The sequence below is a fragment of the Sciurus carolinensis genome, chromosome 2 (genome assembly GCF_902686445.1).
Source record: "Sciurus carolinensis chromosome 2, mSciCar1.2, whole genome shotgun sequence".
NCBI lineage: Eukaryota > Metazoa > Chordata > Mammalia > Rodentia > Sciuridae > Sciurus > Sciurus carolinensis.
This window is the reverse complement of record NC_062214.1, coordinates 188438818-188459915: the sequence shown is the minus strand read 5'-3', so window position 1 is coordinate 188459915 and position 21098 is coordinate 188438818. Positions and strand designations below refer to the sequence as shown.

The following is a 21098-nucleotide window of genomic DNA, read 5'->3' as shown; positions in this document are numbered from 1 at the left end:
CTACCCTCACTAGCCCTTCCTTCCACACACCTAGTAGAAAGGGTAGCGCTTTCTTTTCAAAACAATCTGTTGCACCTACTCCACACGTTGTCTTCCTTTTCCTCCCTGCCTGTCAATCTCCTAAACCGTGCCCTTGTCCCTGTCTTTGTTAACTACTACAGTGCTTGGTATACAACAGATAAACAATGAATATTTGATAAAGAAAGAATGATTTTCTCTAAAAAGGGAGACTATATGGGAAGAAGAAAAGAATAAATGATTTATGTTTTGAATTATCCATACCTACAGAAAGAAGGGAAAGCATAAAAATTGTTAACTCAAAACATTCTCACCAGTACATAATTTACTTTTTCCTTTATTTTTTTAAAAAAATTGTTATTTCTAAAACAGTTCAGATAAGATATTAATACTAGGCAAACACACTTAAAAATGTACTCAATTAAGGCTGAACACAGAGGTACATGCCTTAATCCCAGCGATTCACGAGGGTGAGGCAGGAGGATCACAAGTTCAAAGTCAGCTCAACAACAGTGAGACCCCAAGTAACTCAATGAGACTGTGTCTCAAAATAAAAAATAAAAAGGGGGGGCTGGGGAGATAGCTCAGTCGGTAGAGTGCTTGCCTTATAAGCACAAGGCCCTGGGTTCGATCCCCAGCAACAAAAGTAAATAAATAAATAAATAAATAAATAGGGCTGGGGATGTGACTCAGTAGTTAAACATCCATGGGTTCAATCCCTGGTACAAAAAAAAAAAAAAAAAAAAAAAAATTAAGTTGAAAAGTGCTTAATTATTTCCCTAAATGATACAAACATTTATTTTTTCTTAATTCAAATGTTGGCACTGTCTAGTATACCCATGTGTTTATATCATCACAAACAACTTTTTAACCATTTATGGCAATTCAGAACACTGCATCTGGTACTTCTTATATGTTTCCTCTAAAATCACCACTTCTGCCAAAAACATCTATAAAGAAATCCCTGAAAAGGTTTGGGTAACGAAGCGTCTGGGAATGTATTTGGCCTATGTTCAACAAGACATTATATGTTTTCTTGTATAAATCATGTCCTGGAAAACGGAATGGCCTTTTATTTAAAACAAAAACTCTACCATCCAGCGCACCACAAAGGTAGTTCCATGAAAAACATTTTAAGCTTTTATATTTGTAGTTTTAAAATGGTTCTATGCTTCATATTACAGTATGTTTTTACTGGGACTCATTTTATACATTCTTTTAGATTTTCTTATTAAAAAATATTCTAACCTGGGATTTGTGTAGAGGGAAACAGGGCTGGAGGGGGTGGGGAAAGGAAAGATAGTGGACTGAGACAGACATCATCATCATGTATGATTACATGAATGGTGTGAATCTACACTGAGTACAACCATAGAAATGAAAAGTAGCACCCCATTTGTGTACAATGGATCAAAATGCAGTCTGTAAAAATAAAAAAAATATTCTAAGGAAATTTTCCATTCTCAACTCTTAAGAAGACTTTTTTTTAAGTAGTCACTGAGCTTTCTTTTAAAGGAAGGGGACAGTTTGGAACCTTTTAAAATACAGGTATAAACCTGCATAAACCAGCAGATAGGCCAAAAATATTTTCCCAACATTAAAACTAAATTTGTACTGCTTATGAAAACTTGTTTTTCTTTGCATATCATAAAATTCACTATTCTTTTGAATAATAGTTTCTAAAACAAGAACAATCATTTGCTAGTTGTTTGTACAATCATTTTCATTTAAGCAGGAATTTATCTCAAGGATGATGACAGAAGTGAAAGAAGGATGACAGCAAGGTAACAGATCCTGTAATAGCTCAGCTACAGTCCAGGTTTATACAGATGTGTATATCTCATCAATAACAATTTTATGAAAATTCTGACTGATCCAAATCAAGTCAATAATGAAGACACTGTTCTATCTGATTCATAGTCTAGTACACTTGAGTTTGAAAAAACAAACAGTGTGGTATTGGAAATAAGTCTTTTTAAACTACATGCCTTCAGGTGACATAATTCCTAGAATAAAGGACTATAGGAATCTTTCTACCAGTTAACACTATATTAAAATACAGTACTGATAGGATCTTAGAATTTCTTTTCATGGTTACTTGAGAGGTATGGGGGGTTTATGTGAGTTAGTTTTCAACAGTTCTTACCGTTTTAAATAGTTCTTATTCTTTGTAGGTGAAACCCTACTTAGTGAAGTAAGGCTCTCCTCAAGTTCCCTTCCTCTGTGTAAGGCTGCCTGACCCTCAATGGGTTCTAGAGACACTAAATATGCACTGCCATATGACCACTGTTGTGTGCCACTATCCTAACTTGTAGTGCATCTGTGCTATGTTTCATTTCCTTTGCTCCTTATAAAAAGGGATCCAATCTAGTATTCCACACAGTGCCTAACGCAAGCCAAGTGATCAGAACCCATCACTTGGCTAAGTAGCTAATGCCCAATAAAGCATCTACCTTTTACATTTTTCATACGAGGCCTAGAAATATCCCCAACTCATGATCCCCGTTGAACATACATGGCATTAATAATTACATACTCTAAGAGAGACTGAAATCATCAGCATGATATTGGTGTTTTGATATTGGTGTCATATGCAACCATTCTCTTTTTATGTGTTTGACCAGAATGAATCATCTCATCTCTGATAGCCATGATAAAAATTGACCATTGTGAATAAAATACCACTTTTTAAAACGAGTTTCCTAATATTGTTTAAATGTTGAAACTGCCTATCAACTAATCATTAGTGTACAGATGCTTAGAAGTAAAACAATACTTTGCCTCTACAATTGAAATCTCTGTACTTCCTCACAACAAAACCCAATCTGTCTTTTTCAAAATTGTTTCTCCTGGCAAAAAATTTTTGCTGTCTGGCCAAGTTTTGTGTTAAAAATAAAGTACAGTATTACAACATCAATCAACATTTAAAGTACTTAATGATTTATGAAAGAAGTATACAATAATGCCTTTTGAAATGAGAAAGCCAATCAAAGGTTTATTTATATTATCAAATCAAGAATATGGTTTTGAGAAAGTCACATTTGTGTGTTTAGAGATATAAAAGCCATATTAAACACTTAGGTAATGTAAGAAAACAGACTGTTACAGGCTGTAAAAGGCAAGAATAATTTAAAGGGCTGGGGATATAGCTCAGCGGTAGAGCCATTTGCCTAGCACGCGTGAGGCCTGGGTTCAATCCCCATTGCCAGGGAAAGGAAAAAAAAAAAGAATTTAAAGACAGAACCAACTGCTGCTTTACTTCCCTTCCCATTTGTGCAGCTTTGGCCCCTTTCCTGCCTCTTCAAACACCATAAGTACAAGCCTCATAACACAGTTTCTTTCTGTAGCTAATACTAATTCCACAAATTAAGTCCAAAGTTCTTACACATTGATAATGAGTAAGAATTGTAATCTTTTTGAAGTACTGGGGATTAAACTCAAGGGTACTCTAACATTGAGCTACATCCCGGCCCTTTCTAAATTTCTTAGTTTATTTTGAGAGAGGCTCTTGCTAAATTGCCAAGGCTAGTCTCAAATTTGCAATCCTTCTACCTCAGCCTCCCTAGTAGCTGCGATTATAGGTGTGTGCCATAGCACCAGTGAATTGTAATTTTTTTATATGAACAGGAAACTAGTCCACCTAAGTCTAATCAGACATGATCAAGAAAATCTGAAAAGATTCTACCCCTAGGAATTTAATTGGGTGCCTGAACAACTATTAAATATTGTAAGGACTCTGACATCTTTACCAACTACAATAAATCATAGAATTTTTTTTTTTTTTAATCTTACCATGGGAATGATAATCTGCAGGGAATGACTCAGGTAGATGTCTAAAAGGGGATGTGGCCTTAGATAACAAGTGAGCATGACACATAGCACTGAGTTGTCACAGATAATAAGTTGGTTCAGACAGAACTCACCTTTTTAACCTCCATGAGTTTAGCCTAGCCCTAAAGTTTGAATTCTTCAGCTAACCCACTAGTGATCAGTGTGACTCCTCTGGATTGCCATATGTGTTCCTAATGATGCTGAGCTGCACTGGCCTTCCATCTAAGTAAAATTTTTTCCCAACAAATACTGTCTCTTAGTAAAACTGTGAGGGCACAATATAGAGGATACTACCATATTTTCCAGGGAGGTGGAGATCTCCAGAAGAAAAGATAAAGTCAGACTATAAATAACCATTTTCCTGACAGGTATATAGTAATGTGGAAAGATCGTGAAGTACAGTCATGAGTAAAGAGACCAGAATTCAAATCTCAGTTTCTTTTAACCTATAAAATGGAACTAATATCACTTATTTTAGAGTTGTTATAAATGGCAAATAAGACTGAATAATACTGTCTCTGTTGTCAAAGCCTGTAACAGAGTCTTAGTACATATCGTTTCCTTGCTGCTCATTTCCAGGCATACCACTAGACTTAGTTTCTAGGCTGGCCAATTCTCGCAAAGTAGAGGACTTTTAGTTGGCAGTAATCTGCCTCAAACCAAGTTATTTTGAGGACAATTACCTCATATCTTACTGATTTCCTAAAAATCTCACATTTCCTTTCTCCTGCTGGATTCATGCTAATTTACTTAGGTTTTCCTCTGGTATCCATGCTTCAGTGGTTTTTGCCTGCTTGCCCCCTTACTGTCCAAGTCACTGTTCTGTTTGCTTTTCCACCTCCTCCTGTTGCCTGTTTCTGTTTCATTTTAAGTCAAGTGGTATGCATTTCTTAATTCCTTCACTGCATGCCTTGTTACCATATGCCAACATGGACACCCGAGGGTGATGAATTTCTAGGCTCCAGCATCACCCCTCCTATGACCGTGACTCATTACTTACTACACACAGTCTCAGAATAGCCTCAACTTCCTGGTTACTCCAAATAGGAGATTAAATGAGGACACATCATCACTGTCAGCTGTTAGAATCAACAAAGCACTATGAGTCAACTGATAACCTGAGGCCCAACTGATAATCCTACACACAGGGCTCACCTTAGGGAATGGATAGGATAGATACCTGACAAGCATCAAAAAAAAAAAAAAAAAAAAGAAAAAAAAAAGTGGGGGGTTGCTGGGGACATATCTCAGTTGGTAGAGTGCTTGCCTTGGCCCCGGGTTCAATCCCCAGTATCGCAAAAAAAAAAAAAAAAAAAAAAAAAAAAAAAAAAAAAAGGAAAGAAAGAAAAACATGATGAATGACTGCCTGTGTGTTAAGTCCAACTACCATCATAAAAATCTAGACGTTCAATGAATAAAAAGTTACTCTTTTACTTGAGAATACTGTCCTCTCCAACATATTAGATGCCTTTAGTTGGATGTACCATCAACTCATCAGGGAGACATCATAACCATGAAAAGTTGAAAGAGTCAAATCAAACTCTTCGATGTCAACCAACAAAACAGCATTGTTTCAACATCCACGAGAAATAGCTGGACAGCTAGGGCCTTCTTAATAACTCTGGTTTCATTAGGATCAGACTCAAATCGAAGAAAACCAGTCGTGGGAGATGGAGATGGAAGTCACACACCAAAGACGTTGTTGGTCTCACTCAACTATGCCAATGCATGGTGGAAGACTACATTTGATTCAACACAAGCACTGTTGGGAGGAACAATGGAAAGAAATAACACCTACTTTGTTTTTTAAGTTCTTCAATCTGTTCTTCCTTTAGATCTAACTGTTCTGTAAGTCTTGATGCTGAATCCAACGCAGCATTTGCTTCATCCAAACGTTCCTGAGGGAGGAAAGTTTATTAAAAAGCAGTATACAAAAATGGTTCTACAAACTACGAGGCTGGGAGACATCGTAGAATCAATTCTTTACATCCTGGCTGATGAAGCCGCATCTCTGTGACCTTGGGTAAGGTTCAGGCAACTAGTAAGCATCAAAGATAGAATACACAATCTTTCACATACAACACTGCCTTTATGAGAGAAACTGAATAAAAAAGAGAAGATGTTACAAAAAGACTGCAGGATGACAGAGTAAAATAAGTTAACTATAGGATATAAAATTATAAAGATACAAAGTCAAGAAATACAACAAATGTTCTCACTCTTTTTAATTTTTGCAAGTCTAACACACATAAAGTGACTGTTTCATTATGACTCTGTTACTTTAAATCATTTACTTAAGATTGCTATTGCATTCGAACATTCCTGACCAGTTTACAGGACAGTTGAATCTGCTCTTATATGAAAAACCTCTTTGCATATACTGCCTGTGTGCTTCTGCTGTTTCCCTTGTCAACTTGTAAGAGTACTTTATACAGTAAATATGAACCTTTTGTCTGTCATCTGTGCAACACAGATTTACAAGATTTGCCCTTTGTCTATTGACTACATTACCATTTGTCATTTAAACATTTTTATACTGTACACAGTCAAACAAGTCCTACTACTTTGCTATTACAGCTTCTTAAGTTCAGACTTGGTCAGGATCCTCCTTGCCCCTAGATTATACATGCAGCCTTCTAGATTCTATTGCAAAATATTTTTTGGGGGGATGGGGGCGGCAACCAGGGCTTGAATCCAGGGTTACTTAACCACTGAGCCATATCCCCAGTCCTTTTTATTTTAAGACAAGGTCTTGCTAAGTTGCTTAGGCCCTCACTAAGTTGCTGAGACTGGCCTTGTACTTGCAATCCTCCTACCTCAGCCTCTCAAGCTGCTGAGATTATAGTCATGAACCACCATGCCCAGCTATTTTATTTTTAAATATAAATCGTTAAATACAGTGTTTATCAGTGGGAGTACTTTTGACAATTCCTAGCTCTCTAAATGTCAAAAGAACCATTTAGTCACTGTAACAATAAAAACTATCCCCATAGCCCACACCTGTAATCCTAGCAGCTCAGGAGGCTGAGGCAGGATGATTGTGAGTTCAAAGCCAGCCTCAGCAATAGTGAGGTGTTAAGCAACTCAGTGAGACCCTGTCTCTGAATAAAATACAAAATAGGGCTGGGGATGTGGCTCAGTGGTTGAGTGTCCCTCAATCCCTGGTAATACCCACCCCGCTTAAAAAAAAAATTATGCCCTGACATCTAATACCACTTCCAGTTGAAAAAAATCCTTGCTTTAACACAGCTGAAATTTATTTTTGTATCTGATGTTAAGATGAAGTCTGATTTTATTTTCTTCCTTATGGATAGTTTCCAATGTTATTATTTAGATAATTTAAATAAACTTTCAATCCCTTTTCTCAGGGATTAGTTTTAATTTTCAAGTATATCCTGGGCTCTTTTTCTGAATTCTTCTGTTCCACTAATCTAGCCATTGTAATGGTTTATGGCTCTATTTTGATAATTAATCAGCCTAGTCTCCCCTCATTGTTATTCTTTTCAATAATTTTCTTGGCTATTCTGGAGAACTTACCCACCTAAATTTCAAGTCAAGTTTTCTATCAGAATGATAGCTTTCTTGATGTATTATCTTGGATAGCTAGTCAATCAAATATAATCTAAATGTTGCCAGGAAGGTATTTTGCAAATACACCCAAAGTCCTTAATCAGCTGAATTTAAGGGAAGCACATTATCCTGGAGAATTCTGGGTGGGCCTGATTGAACCAGTTGGAAGTTCTTAAAAGCAGGGATTTAGGTTTCCCAAAATAAGATCAAAAACTCCTCCTGTGGACAGCATCTTCTTATGTGCCCATGGAGATCCATCCTGCTTGTGACTTTCCTGACTGCCTGTGGACAACAGTTATGGCCTGTGCCTATGACTTTTAGCCCGCCTTTGCTGTGGTCTTCCACCTTGACTGCCGACACTGCAACCTTCAGACTTGCTTAGCCAGCTTCTACAATCATGTAGTCAACTCCTTATACTAAATCACATGTGTGTATCCTTATATCTCTCTATATTTTTTTGTATCCTTATATATTACACATATAAACTTTATCTACCATCTACAATCTGGCATAAATATTTTATAACAGAAATTTCAAATAAACACCTAAAAGAAATTCATGTATGTGTGTACCAGGAGATATAAACAGGGAGGTAAATAACCACATAGTTTGTACAGAAGATACCTAAAGTGTCCTTTTGTCAGTAAAATGGGTAAGTAAATTAGAACACTAGTTTATGTATGAAGTGGTTGTAAGGGGATGAAAAGCAGAGAGGTACATAATAAACTTCAAAGAAGAATATTCTATTTCTTATACTGGGTGGTCAGTATATGGTATCAACATTTATAAAATTTTGTAGCTGTTTACAAAACTTTAAAGTTTAGCAAATATATACTGGCTTACTTGGGATATTAACATTTTCTAAGTAGCATATTCAATGATAATTCCAGGTACATGAATTTTATTACTTTCCATCAGCTATTGCCAACATCCACTTATGACTTAGTAAAGTTTCTTCAGAATCTAAAAGCAAGTCACTTTTGTGACATATCTTTGCATGAAGGTTCATTTTGCTTATAGCTTATATATAATTTTTGTATATATGAAATGTGGCATAATAATAAAGAGAAAAATCTTTTAAAGGATGATACTACAAAAGAAAGAGATCTAATGAAGTAATATACCTTATTTGAATCCATGTAGTACCCAATATTATTTTGCTTAAAAGAGAACATTATAAAGTTAAAATTGCAGATTAAATTCTCTTTAAAAATATCTAAAATACCTACATGAGCTAAAAAATTTAAATGTGTCTTCATCTCACGTTCTCTGGAAACCATGAGCATCTTGTTCACTGGTACACCCCAGCACTGGGCTGGCTACAGAGCAGCCACTCAAACAACATTTTCTAAATGAATGGTAGAGGAAGAGTATTTCCAAGACAAGGATTCTACAGGTAATTACACCATGAATAATAGGATTTACAAGAGTAAACTGTTTTGGTCTACCTGTAATGATAATACTTTTCCTTCTAGATTTTCTGCCTTTTTCTTCCATTCAGCTGTATGCTGTTTTTCCTTTTCTAATTCAGCAGAATACATAGCTTTTTCCTCTAAAGAGAAAAAAAAATTAATATTTTGCAATTATGTGATAAAACTGGAATTTTAAACCACCTGTAATTTTAATAATTCAACAACAGTTCAAACATCTCAAAAAGAAAATTATGTATCTAATGATCAAGTGGAACTAAATAAGATTACTGTTTTCTCTGCCTGAAGCCTGCTCTATTTTGTATATTCTTCTCTCCTTTCATAACTCCATCAAATACTTCCTCTTCAGCAATGCTTTCTCTATAGCCTCGGTATCACACTTCTCTGTATGCATGTATACTCTCACAATCACATTATACTGTAAAGTAGACCCAGAGAATTCTTATATATATTCTTATATATTTAAAATGTAAAATTCCAACCATCTGAGTAACTCTGAAAGAATGCACAGGTACAAATTTAAAGTTGTGTGTAGGCAAAAAACTATAAACCCTTGTTAGTACTTACTTAAGTATCCTCATATCCCCTAGACCCTTGCTCCCAATCAGTTACCTAGCAGTTAATTCACAGTCAACAGAATTTATGAATAGACAAATGGGTGGTTAGATGGGTGAATGATTTCAACGAGATATATCTAAGAATGGAAGGTCAAGTGTGGAAAAGTATATAAAGCCTATTTTGTTCTCAGGGGAAAACTACTTTGATCACTGTTGTTTGTCCGTCCCCCCCCCAAAAAAAGTATGTCACTTGGAAATGTAATTATCTCAAAGTCCAGATGATCAGTTAAGAAGTTAATAAATACTTCAAAGGACAGTAATTACTGGTGATTAACACTCTAAGGAGGGTTTAACCTCCAACCAACACCACAAAACCTAACCACCTTTTTCTACGTGTTTATTGCTCTCTTCTTTTTATTCCCCTTTATCATTGGATCATCCTTCTTCATGTTACCTTTATAATTCCTCAGCTTTCATTTTAACTAGTAATAAGATACTAAACAAAGTTTTCAATTACTAAACATAGTTAATTACTAAATATAGTTTATGTTCTTTAGTTTTAATTGTAACAGGAGTCTAAATTAACATTTTGATGTTTACTTACCTTTCCCCCCTAACAAGCAAGAAATCTTTCAGATTTCCCCATGTCTAATCTAAACTAGCATTAAAATAAGGCAAAATTAGTAACAACTACAATTTCTCTTCACTACAAGATCAATCATACAACTTACCTTGCTGGAAATGCTCCAGGACCATTTGCAGGTTGGTTAATGACAAGGCATACTGCTTTACTTGTTCCTGAGAGACTGAAAGCTGCAGAGCGGTCTCGTCCCTTTGCTTGGAGATCACATTCAACTGTTCCTGCAGCGACTCCACCTGCACACTGGCTTGATGACTTCAAACGAAAGAATCAAAGTCAAACTCCTTCTACCCATTTAGATACTTTAACAAGAAGTATTCTCCCAACATCTTAATGTATTACATCCAAGTTAGCTTTCAAAGTATTTAGACCAACAAGATGAAATATCTTTCTTACATTCTTAAAATTGTGACAAAATATAACTTAAAATTCATACTTAACCATCTTCAAAGTATACAGTTCAGAGTCACTAAGTCTAGTCACATTGTTATGCAATCATCACACCATCCATCTCTAGAGCTTTTCCATTTCCCAAACTGAAACCCCATTCCTATTATCTACCAACTCCCCCTTCCCCTGGTATCCACTATCTACTTTCTGTCTTTAGAAATTTGACCCTCCCTACATTTTACTGCATCAAATTCAATTTAGATTTCAAAGGAACCTGGAGAATTTTTCTAATCTTTGTTGTTTCTGTTAATTCAATTATCCTTCCTGTGAAGGTGACTTTGAGCAAATAGGAGGCCTTTTAAAGACTGAGAATTAGATTAAACAAGAAACATCGGCAAAAGAAAAACTTATAAATAGCCTGAAACTTTCACATTTCCAAACTAAAACTAACATATATTTATCATAAAATGCTCAACTGTAAGGGTCCTTCAAAGTCACTGTGTGACATTTTGTCCAAGCTACGAAGAAATGTCCATTCTCTGACAACCCCTTGCTTTTATCACTTGCAATCAGGATGAATGTACAACTTTCTAAAGGCTATCCCACTAATGAACTGCTATGATTATCTTTTCACTATTATCTTTCTTTCTGCTTATATTAAATATAATAAACCCTATCCCTGCCCAAAATAATAATCCAGAGATTCCTCATTTATTTATATATACATCTTTGTATGCAGGCTCATGTCATTAGTGTACTTCTTTATTGTATTATGATTACACCAAAATACTGCAATGGTCTTCATGAGTATTTAACCTCCAGTTAATCTGTACTCAAAAGCATTACTTATTAAACTCAACTCACTTTGAAGACACTTTACCAAATAGCCCCCTCTTGTGGAAAGAACTGTAAATTGATAAAAAGACCTGAACTGTTAGCCAAATCAAACTGTTGACTGTAGGGATAAAATGAGTTATGATTAAACTCAAAAAAGTTAATAAATATCAGGTATTACTAATAAGGGCTTAAAGCACCATAAATCTGCCTAAAGATTCGAGTTACCCATAAACAAATATTTGCTGAATATCTATAAACTGCGTAACATATGCTGTGGGAAGGGTATTAAATGAATAGCATCAGTGAACTTACACTGTATTGCATGGGAGACAGCATAAGACAGGTATCCTCAAGTAAAATATATCTGCCCTACCAAAGACTCAAATATTGTGCAAGTTCAAAGTATTAAGCAAGTTCACAACAGGGACTGATTTTTTGATAAAAGGTGAGGGGTACTAAATAGGGTACCCTTCATGAAGAAAACAGAAAAAGAATAGGTGAAAAACTTGAGGATCAGACCCACACTTAAGATAGAAGGAATAATATAAAAATAAAAAGTAGAAGAAAAGAGAAAAACATACTCTGAGGAGCTGAATAATACAGTTTGGTTGGATGTGGATGATAGTATAAAAGAAGATAAAGTGGGGCTAGAGTTGTGGCGCACTTGCCTGGCATGTGTGAGGACCTGGGTTCAATCCTCAACACAGCATATAAATAAATAAAATTTTAAAAATTAAAGGTCCATTGACAACTAAGAATACACACACACACACACACACACACACACACAGACACTCACTCACTCACACACATATATGTTAAAAAAGAAGAAGAAGAAGGCTAAGGTGGAAGGTAGCCTGGGACCAAACATGAAAGTTGAGACTGTTGTGTGGAAAAAAAAAAAAAAAGGAGTTACGAGATCGTAGCTCATCTTAGGGAAGTTTAAACTGGAAGTTATTAGGAAGAGTAAACGACAGAAGACAGAAACTAGAAGACTAGAAAGTATTTTAATTAAGAAAAACAAGGGCCTGAAAATTCCAAGGATGGATTATAATTATGTCATAGCCTAAGGATGTTTGGCATTTCTGCCAAAGTAATGCATGTACAAATGAATACATGCTGTTTTAATTCCCATTTTAAACAAAATTCCTTGTGAGTTAAATGATATAATAATATACTTTTCAAAGCAGAGGGACTTACTAGAAATTTGTCTCTACTGGCCTATAACCTCTTTTGCAGAGAGATAATATCTACTACCTCCTTTTATCTCCATCTGTGTCATACATACTAAAAATAAAAAGATTTAAGTATCACTAATGGAAATATATGTAGACATAATTTTTCTAGAAAATAATTTAGCAGTAAAATCTTAAAATTTTTAAAATGACTCTTGATTTGAAAGTCTATTTCTCAATTTTTACACAGGAAATAATCTGTCCTAACCACAAAAATAAATGTCCTGAGATATCATAACAGCACTCTTAGTGATTTATTACTGAACATTAAATGTTCAGTAATAAATTACTGGGTTAAAGAAATTAGGACACAGAATGAATCAAACAACATTACCCTATGTAGATTTATGATTACACAAATGGTATGCCTTTACGCCATGTACAGACAGAGAAACAACATGTATCCCATTTGTTTACAATTTTATAATTAAAAAAAAAAAAAAAAGAAATTAGGACAAATCCAAATAATGGTATACTATGCAGTCATAAAATGATATGCAAAAATACATGGCTTAGTGTACTCTGATGCTCATATTAGGTGATAGAAAAAGGCTACAAATAACAGCACTAAAGTATGATCTCATTTTTGCTTTTAAAAAAATATATAAATACAAAAAAAAGGTACCTAACAACAACAACAAAAGATTATCTTAGTTTTGTATCTATCTATGGAAAAAAGGCTGGGAAGAAGTTTTAAAAAAAAAAGATTATCTTGGGTGAGTGGTACTCTGTTCTTTGGTTTATATGATTTTCCTAATGTGGAGAACACAATGCTTTTGTACTAAACAATTTTAAAAAATGTATTGGCAAATAAAATTTTAAAATATATAAGCAAAAATTATAATACACCAAGAGATCATTCTTCACGGTGACCTAGATCTTCACTTTGGTTCTTCCTTTATTCTGTTCCCTTCTAATATCCACCCCTAGTTCAACCTTAGATCATTTGATGAAAAATAGAACTACACAAATTAGTTCTTTGGGAGTTTCAGAGAAAATTACATCAGGCAGAATTTCAGACCATTCTCCTAAAATGGCAAGTAAGAAATCTAGGAAACCACATACACACACATACACCATGTGCCTGACTTTGGGAAGATTTTAAAATCTCTTTGCCCTCAGTTTCTTCATCTGTAATATGGAGATAAAGAATGAATTTTATGAAAATGAGCTAACACATGAAAAATACTGAGTTTGACACTCAAGAAACGTTCAGTTAATGCAAACAAATGAAAAATTTACCTTGCATTTTCCATTGCATTAGAGGATGAAATTAGCTTTTCCTCCAACATTGTGACTTTCTTTCTTAGTTTAGTCTCTCTATCTTCTGCAGCCAAAATTTCCCGTGTATAAGAATCTTCTGATTCTAAAAGATGGTTACGCAGTCTCTCTAGCTCCTGGTTTAAACGTACTTCTTTGTCACGTAAATGTTGAATCTAGGTAGAGGACATTTCTTTACTTTTCTTTTACATAATCCTTCTTCTCTACCCCCTCACAAACTACTCTGCTATGGAATCTCTTTCCCATTATTGAAGTTTATTAATTATATACTAATGTCTCATAGTATAAGATGTATTTATGCTAGGAAAAAATTGTCCTAGTATCATCTTGCATATTCACCCAAAAGCTTTACTTAGTAAGATCTCATTTGTTGTGGCTATAATGGAAAATGGAATTATACAAAATGGGTTCTTTGTGACAGACTACTTTTTCAGTAAATCTCACTTTCTTTCATTACTTTATGAGAAATTTTTCTTATATCCACGATATGCCTTGGTTTTCACTTTTGAAAACTGAAATAAAAAGCACTCCAGGATATCAAAATCCTACTGTAGCAAATCAGAGGAGACTAAGAAAAAAAATCAACAAAGAGATAAATTCATTTTACTTGGTAGTCCTTCCAGTTATCTTAACAATTATTAAATTTATTGCTTGACTCATTATCCCTTTAAAATGAAAGTATACCTCATGCTGTAGGGTACTGTTTTCCATTTGTTTCTGTTTCAGGGCCAACATGACTTGGTCTCTCTCCTGCTGAAATGTAACTGTCTTCTCCTGCATTGACTTAACTGCATTTAAAAGCTGATTTAACTCCCCAGTCTTGCCCTTTTGGAAAGAAATAACTTTAGCTTTAAACAAAGGTACACTTTTAAAAAGACATTTTCTTCATTAAATAATTTAAAAGTACAGTGAACTAGGTCAAAGTCAATAAAAACTAGGAAGTCAAAAAATGTCAATCTAGAGGAGCCTAAGGAGATAGGACATCTAAATATAATGTGGTATCCTGGATGGCATCCTGGAGTAGGAAAAGGACATTTGGTAAAAAATAAAGAATTCAAATAAAGTGTAAACTTTAGTTAATAGTAGTGACTCAACACTGATTCATTAACTGACATAAATGTACCAGAGTATGTTAACACAATTATTCTAACTGAAAAAGATCATTAAACATATTTTAAAAGGGAACCTAAAAGGCAAAAATCTCTCCAAATTTACACTATAGAACAATGTTCTCAAGCCTCCAAATCATGAAAGAAACATGATTCTTCCCGTGTGTGTGTGCATGCCTGCATGCCCAAAGATCCATTAATCAGGCACCCACAATTGTTAAGAAAAATAATGATGTCAAGTATCTGGCAAGAGAGAGAAAGGGAAGTCATTTCCTAAGTGCAGCCTATTTTAAAAGAACATTTTGGCAACAATTTAACGAAAGCAACTATGAAAAGATATCTTGCTAGAGAGTAAATGGAAATTTATTTCTGAATGAATTCCAGACAAGTACAATATATTAATTGGCAGCAGAAAAAAGATGACCCATCACTCCAAAAATAGGGTCATGAATTTTAGTCAATAGCTGGAATTCTAAAAAGCACACAAAAATCTCAAGGACATTTACAGTTAATCCTCTTGTGTTTTAAATATGCATATCAAATAAATATATAGTATTATTTAAAGTCTTCACATCAATTTTCATTTCTTTAAGAACATATAAGCCAGGAACAGTGGCATGCACTGTAGTAGTACCACTACTCGGGAGGCTGAGACAGAGAACCAGGTGAGTCCAGGATTTTAGGGCCAGGTAGGACAATACAATGTGACCTCTATCTCTCTTAACAAACAAGGAAATTGAAAACAGAAAAAGAACATATAATGCAGGATAAACTCAGTGAAAACAAAACATACAACCAATACCCATTCCTGGATAGGGATGCTAATATTTTCCAAATAGTTTTTCAGTTAAGTTTGTTCTTTATATCATAAAGAAAGAAGAAATGCTTAAGAAATTAAATAGACCTGAAGATATTCTGTTGAGAACATACCTTTTCCCCTAAACAGACTGGGTATCCCTTATCTGATATGCTTGGAACAAAAAAGTGGTCTTTTGTTTTGTATTGTTTTGTTTTGTTTTACTATACATATATATTTAGTTGTAGATATACACAATATCTTTACTTATTTATTTTTATGTGGTGCTGAAGATCAAACCCAGTCCTCACACATTCGAAGCAAGAGCTCTACCAATGAGCTACAACACCTGCACCCAAGAAGTGTTTTCAATTTCAATTTTTTTTTTATCTTAGAATATTTCCATAGACCACAGAAGAGTATCCCTAATATGAAAATCAAAAATCCATCATGATGGTGCTCAAGAAGTTTTAGATTTTGGAGCATTCTGAATTTCAGATTAGGGATGCTCAACCTGTGAAATCTAAAGGTGTCCTCAAATTAGAGAAAATTGAAGAAATTGTTTAGTTCATGGTAATCACCTTAAATAATACAATATTTAAGAAGTATTTAACTTAGGGAAGCTTCCTAAAAGATAGCATTGCCTTAAAAAAAAAAAAAATCTGCACACTTAGATACGTAAATGTCAACTAAATTAACTAAATGGTACCAAAAGCTACAACTGCAAAAGGAAAAATACATACAATACAACTCTTCTGATATAATCTTAAAACCGTCCAAGAGTATACCAAATGTCAGTGAACAATGGGTAGCTCTACCCTCTAAGAATCTCTTTTACACCAATTAAAGACAGGTTTCATCAAAGCTAAGGAAGTTATCTCTGAAAGACCAAACTGACAATCAGTATAGCTACTTAATCAGATAATCCAAGACTCTGAGAACTTAACTGGAAAAAGAAGTTAAATCAGTTTGCATCTTATGCCTGGAAGTGTGCAAATGTTAATGAAGCATCCATTGAATATTCCATTGCTCTATCATCTCTTTTCCAAATTTCTACTACCTTAAGTTTAGAAATCACACTAAAAAGGCACTACCACCAAGACCTACCTAGCAGCTATCATAGTTTGATGCAACAGTTCTCCAATAATTCTTATGAAAATGACCATGAAATGTGCTTATTTAGATGAACGTGCTTATTAAATGAGAATGCAGAACTCTGAATATATCAAAAGCTACCAACACTTTCCATTTTAACTCCTATGATCCTCTATTTTATAGCTGAATAAACCAACCATTAATGTCAAAACACACCTGAAGTTCCACCCATGACAGAGCTGGGATTAGAGTATTCCCAGAATCTACTATGTTTAAAGTACCACTTATGCCTAATAATTCTCAAATTCCAGGTGTGTGACAAATTGATTCATTAAAGTCAATTTATGGATCATCCAGCATTTTCTTTTTTTAACAGAGCATCACATGTAGTAAGGGAGATTTCTGGTTCCTTAAACTTTTTTTTTTTTTTTTAAACACACACACATGTACTGTGTCACAATGTAGAAGTATTTCTTATTGCAGATCACAGTCAAATATGTAGACAGTATATTCACAGAGCTTCCCCTTTCATATAAGAATCTCTAAAATGTTAGTCATTACTGGGGGTTACTGAAATATGCCTAAAATTTAAAGTGATTCCCTCTGGTAAAATATTTTCCAAAGAAAAATATTATTACATCCTTTTTTTATTTAGAAGTCTGTAAAATACTAATCTTCTAAATTAGTAATTTGAGAAGAAACTTCCAGATACCTGAGGGAAGTTTATTTAAATGAATCACAGTATCTTGAAATATATATTTCTAAAACAAAGTATTTACAGTCCTGAAGACTGCATTGATAGAGTAACTAATATCTTAAAAAAGTCTACTTCACCCTCAACCTCCTCCTACAATGCTCCATCCAGAACATACCTGTTCTTTTTCTTTCAAAAGTTGCTCAAAAGCAAGAGCTTTCTCCTTCATTGAATGGCACTCAAACTCTTTTTCTCGCAGCATCATAGAAAACTTCATGTTTGTCTCTTGTAATGCTTGATACTCTGTTTCCTTTTCCCTGGATGCTTCTAATATTTTTTCATTTTCCCCTTTTAGTGTAGAAATGTCCATTTCTAAAATTAATACTCTCTCCTTTAGGTTTGTTACTGACTGCCTCAAAAGTTCATTTTCATTCACTTTGTTAGTGAAATTTTCATTTGAAGAAAGTAACTGATCACTTTTGGCTTTGATTAAAAGATCTTTTTCCTTAAGTAAGTTTTGTAAAACATCCTGTTTCTCCTTGAGTTGCTTAATTTCTGAATCAGTTTGTTCTTTCTTTTCTACCTCTGAGGAGGCAGCAATTGAATCAGACAACTTTTGATTATTTTCCTGGAGAGTTCTAATTGTGGCATCTTTTTCCTGCAGTGATTTTCTCAGTTCTTCTACCTCTTGTTGAAGAAACAGAGAAGTCTCACTTGGTACAGCACACTTATCTGTTCCCAGAGACTCCTCTATTGACTGGAAGGCAAGTGATAAGCCAGATGAGAGCTGGGGTGAAATAATATCAAGTTTTCCTAAAAGAAGATCCTTGGTATTGCAAAGCTGCCCTATGCTGTGCTGAACCTGGGCTAATTCTTGCCCAAAATTTTTGAGTTTGGTTTCATTCTGCTCATAATTTTGGATGAGGCCGGTGTAGTCTACTTGTAACTTAGAATTATTATCACTGTCAACCAATACTTGTGCTTGAAGTTGGTGAAGTTCTTCTTGAAGCTGAGCTGACTCATGTTGCATATTTTGGACTGTGGTCATCACCTGTTGCTTCCATTCTTCCATTTTTTTAACTTGCTGTTTTAATTTATCACGTTCCTGTAGGAGCTCCTCGAACTGATTACTGTTAACACCTCCAACCTCATTACCAGGGCTGGAAGTTTGTAAAACTGCCAATAAAGTCTGGCATTTCTGACTTAGTGCATCTATTTCAATGTCTTTTTCTCTAATGATACGTGATAAATTCTGAACAGTTTCTTTAAACATATCTTGACCACTACTTTCAAATTTCATGGACAATTTTTTATTTTCATCTTGGAGCTTAATGAGGGCTGCTTCTTTGGCAGCAACTATATCCATCATTTTGTGATACTCTGTTTTCAGCTGGCTATTTTCCCTTGTCTTCTCATTCAGAACAGCTAATACTTGTTCTCTTTCCATAGTGAAGGCCTGCAGTTGCTGTTGAAGGTAAACAACATCCTGGGTGTACGAAGCTGAAGAAATTCGAGCATGAAGAGCTTGTATCTCCACGTCCTTTTGCTGGATAATCTGCGTGAGTTTACCAACCTCATCTTTGGACAGCTGATCAATCTGTTTGGTTAAAGATATATTCTTTTCATTTAGAAGTTTAATCTCAAGTTCTCGTTCTTTTATTCCTTTCACTAATTTTTCAGTTTCAGCTTTAGATAAATCATGCTTTTCACTCCCATTTTCTATATTAAGGCTCTGAACTTTTGTTTCTTGAAAAATATCAGAATTCTCTGTTTGAATGTCCTGTCTTTCCACATGCAACTGGGCTTTTATTTGTTCAATGGTTTTCTGCAAATTCTTAATTTCCTCATCTTTCTCTAAAAATAGCTGGGTATGTGTGACATTCATTTGCTCATACTGGTATTTAAACTCATCCATTTCCTTCTTCTGCTCCTGTAAAGACTGAAGCAGCTGCACCTTGTTCTGATTTTGATCTTCAATTATCTTTTGATGATGTTTAACTTCTTCTTCTAGATGATTCTTAATGATATTCAGTTGAGATACCTCAGATTCTAGTTCTGTGATACTATCGAGGGTTTTAGGTTCAATCACAGGTACAGCTCGACTCTGTTGTTCCCTAAGTCTTTCCAATTCTTCTTGCAGGTGATTATTTTCTTCTTTCATGGATCCGAGACTTCTGTCCTTTTCCTCTATGGTCTGCTTTAAAGTTTCATTTTTAATTAAGGCCTGAGAACACTTATCTAACTCCTTTTGCAGTTCTGAACTTTTTTCTTTGAGTTTTTCAATAAAAACTTCTTTCTCATTTATAAGTTGTGTCATTTGCTTTTGTTCTTCCAAATTAGATGCCAACATTTCCTTAGTTTCTTGTTGATCAGTTGCCATTTGGTCAATATTCTTTTTGAGTTCTGCTATTTCAAAGTCTTTCTCTTGATTGAGTTGAACTACACGCTCATGTTCCAGCTGTAAGGCAGAGGTATTCAAATTACGTGCATTTGAGAGTTCCTGAATGGTCTGCCTATAATTATTAGCTTCTTCCAACAGTTTCTTTTCTGCCTGACACAGTTCTGCTTCTATCTGTTCTTTCTCTCTTTTCAGAGTCTCCACAATAGTGTCTTTTTCTAGAGAAATTTGATTGTTACCAGCAATAGATTCTTCCAACTTACATCTTACATCTTCACATGCTAAAACCAATTTTTCATTTTCTGTTTTCAGATCAAAAGCAACTTTCTTTAAGTTTTCATTGAGCTGTTCTATTTCTGAAAGATTTTGCTTTAAGTTTCTAACTTCTGCGTCCCTTTCTTTAAGCAAGTCATCCTTAAAATTACTGTTAGAGTCTTGATTAAGAGAAAGAGTTAACTCATTCCTGACTCTAGACAGCTCCTCCTCATTTTGTCTAATGTGTTCCTTAAGTTCAAGATTTTCCTTTTGGATATTTAAACTATTTTTCTGTGATTTACTTAGCTGATCTACTAAATCTTCCACTTTATCTTCAAGCTTCTGCTTGGTTAAATGCAAATCACTGAGACTCAGTTCACTTTGAGTTAACTTTTCTTTCTGTACATCCAACTCTTTAGTTATGTTCATTTTATCATCCTCAAGTTGATGAACTCTCTTTTTTTCATCATCTAGATCTTGTTTCAATTTCCTGATGACATTAGCTCCTTCACTTTGTTGCTTTGATAGCTGATCTTTAATCAAAATCATATGCTGAAAGAAAAATTGTATGGTAACTTTACAACATTTTCTCATTTTGGTGCCTAAAGAAATTCTTGTACATGTAATAAAGAAAATCCTTAACCTTCTAATCCTTCTTAAAAACAACTTTCTTATTCCAATATCCCCTACAAAATAATGTACAATATCTTAGAGCAAGTTGATTTTATCATTTTAGGGATAAGAATTTAAAACTAAAGAAGGTAAATGATATACATTGTATATTTTCAACTCTTAAACAATAGAGTCAACAAACTGCAGACCACATGCCTATTTCTGTAAATAAAATTTACAATGCCATGGGCTTATTTGCTTATACATCACAATTTCAGAGTTGAGTTGATTTGGCCTGCAAAGCCAAAATTATTTTACTACCTGGCACTCTACAGAAAAAGTGTCTTAGT

General features: G+C 34.5%; 1 protein-coding gene across 6 annotated transcripts in view; it reads right to left on the bottom strand.

Moving 5' to 3' along the window:
* Positions 1-21098, bottom strand: part of Trip11 (thyroid hormone receptor interactor 11) — a 60050-nt gene that overhangs the window by 13587 nt on the left and 25365 nt on the right. For all 6 annotated transcript variants that reach the window (XR_007106981.1, XM_047538838.1, XM_047538840.1 and 3 more), the window contains 6 exons: positions 17662-20688; positions 14474-14614; positions 13751-13944; positions 10138-10301; positions 8868-8971; positions 5648-5747 (listed from right to left, as the gene is read on the bottom strand). Coding sequence is in view for 5 of the 6 variants with exons in the window: in XM_047538838.1 (XP_047394794.1) it covers positions 5648-5747; positions 8868-8971; positions 10138-10301; positions 13751-13944; positions 14474-14614; positions 17662-20688 (3730 nt within the window). In the remaining variant the exon portion in view is untranslated. The remainder of the gene's footprint in view (positions 1-5647; positions 5748-8867; positions 8972-10137; positions 10302-13750; positions 13945-14473; positions 14615-17661; positions 20689-21098) is intronic.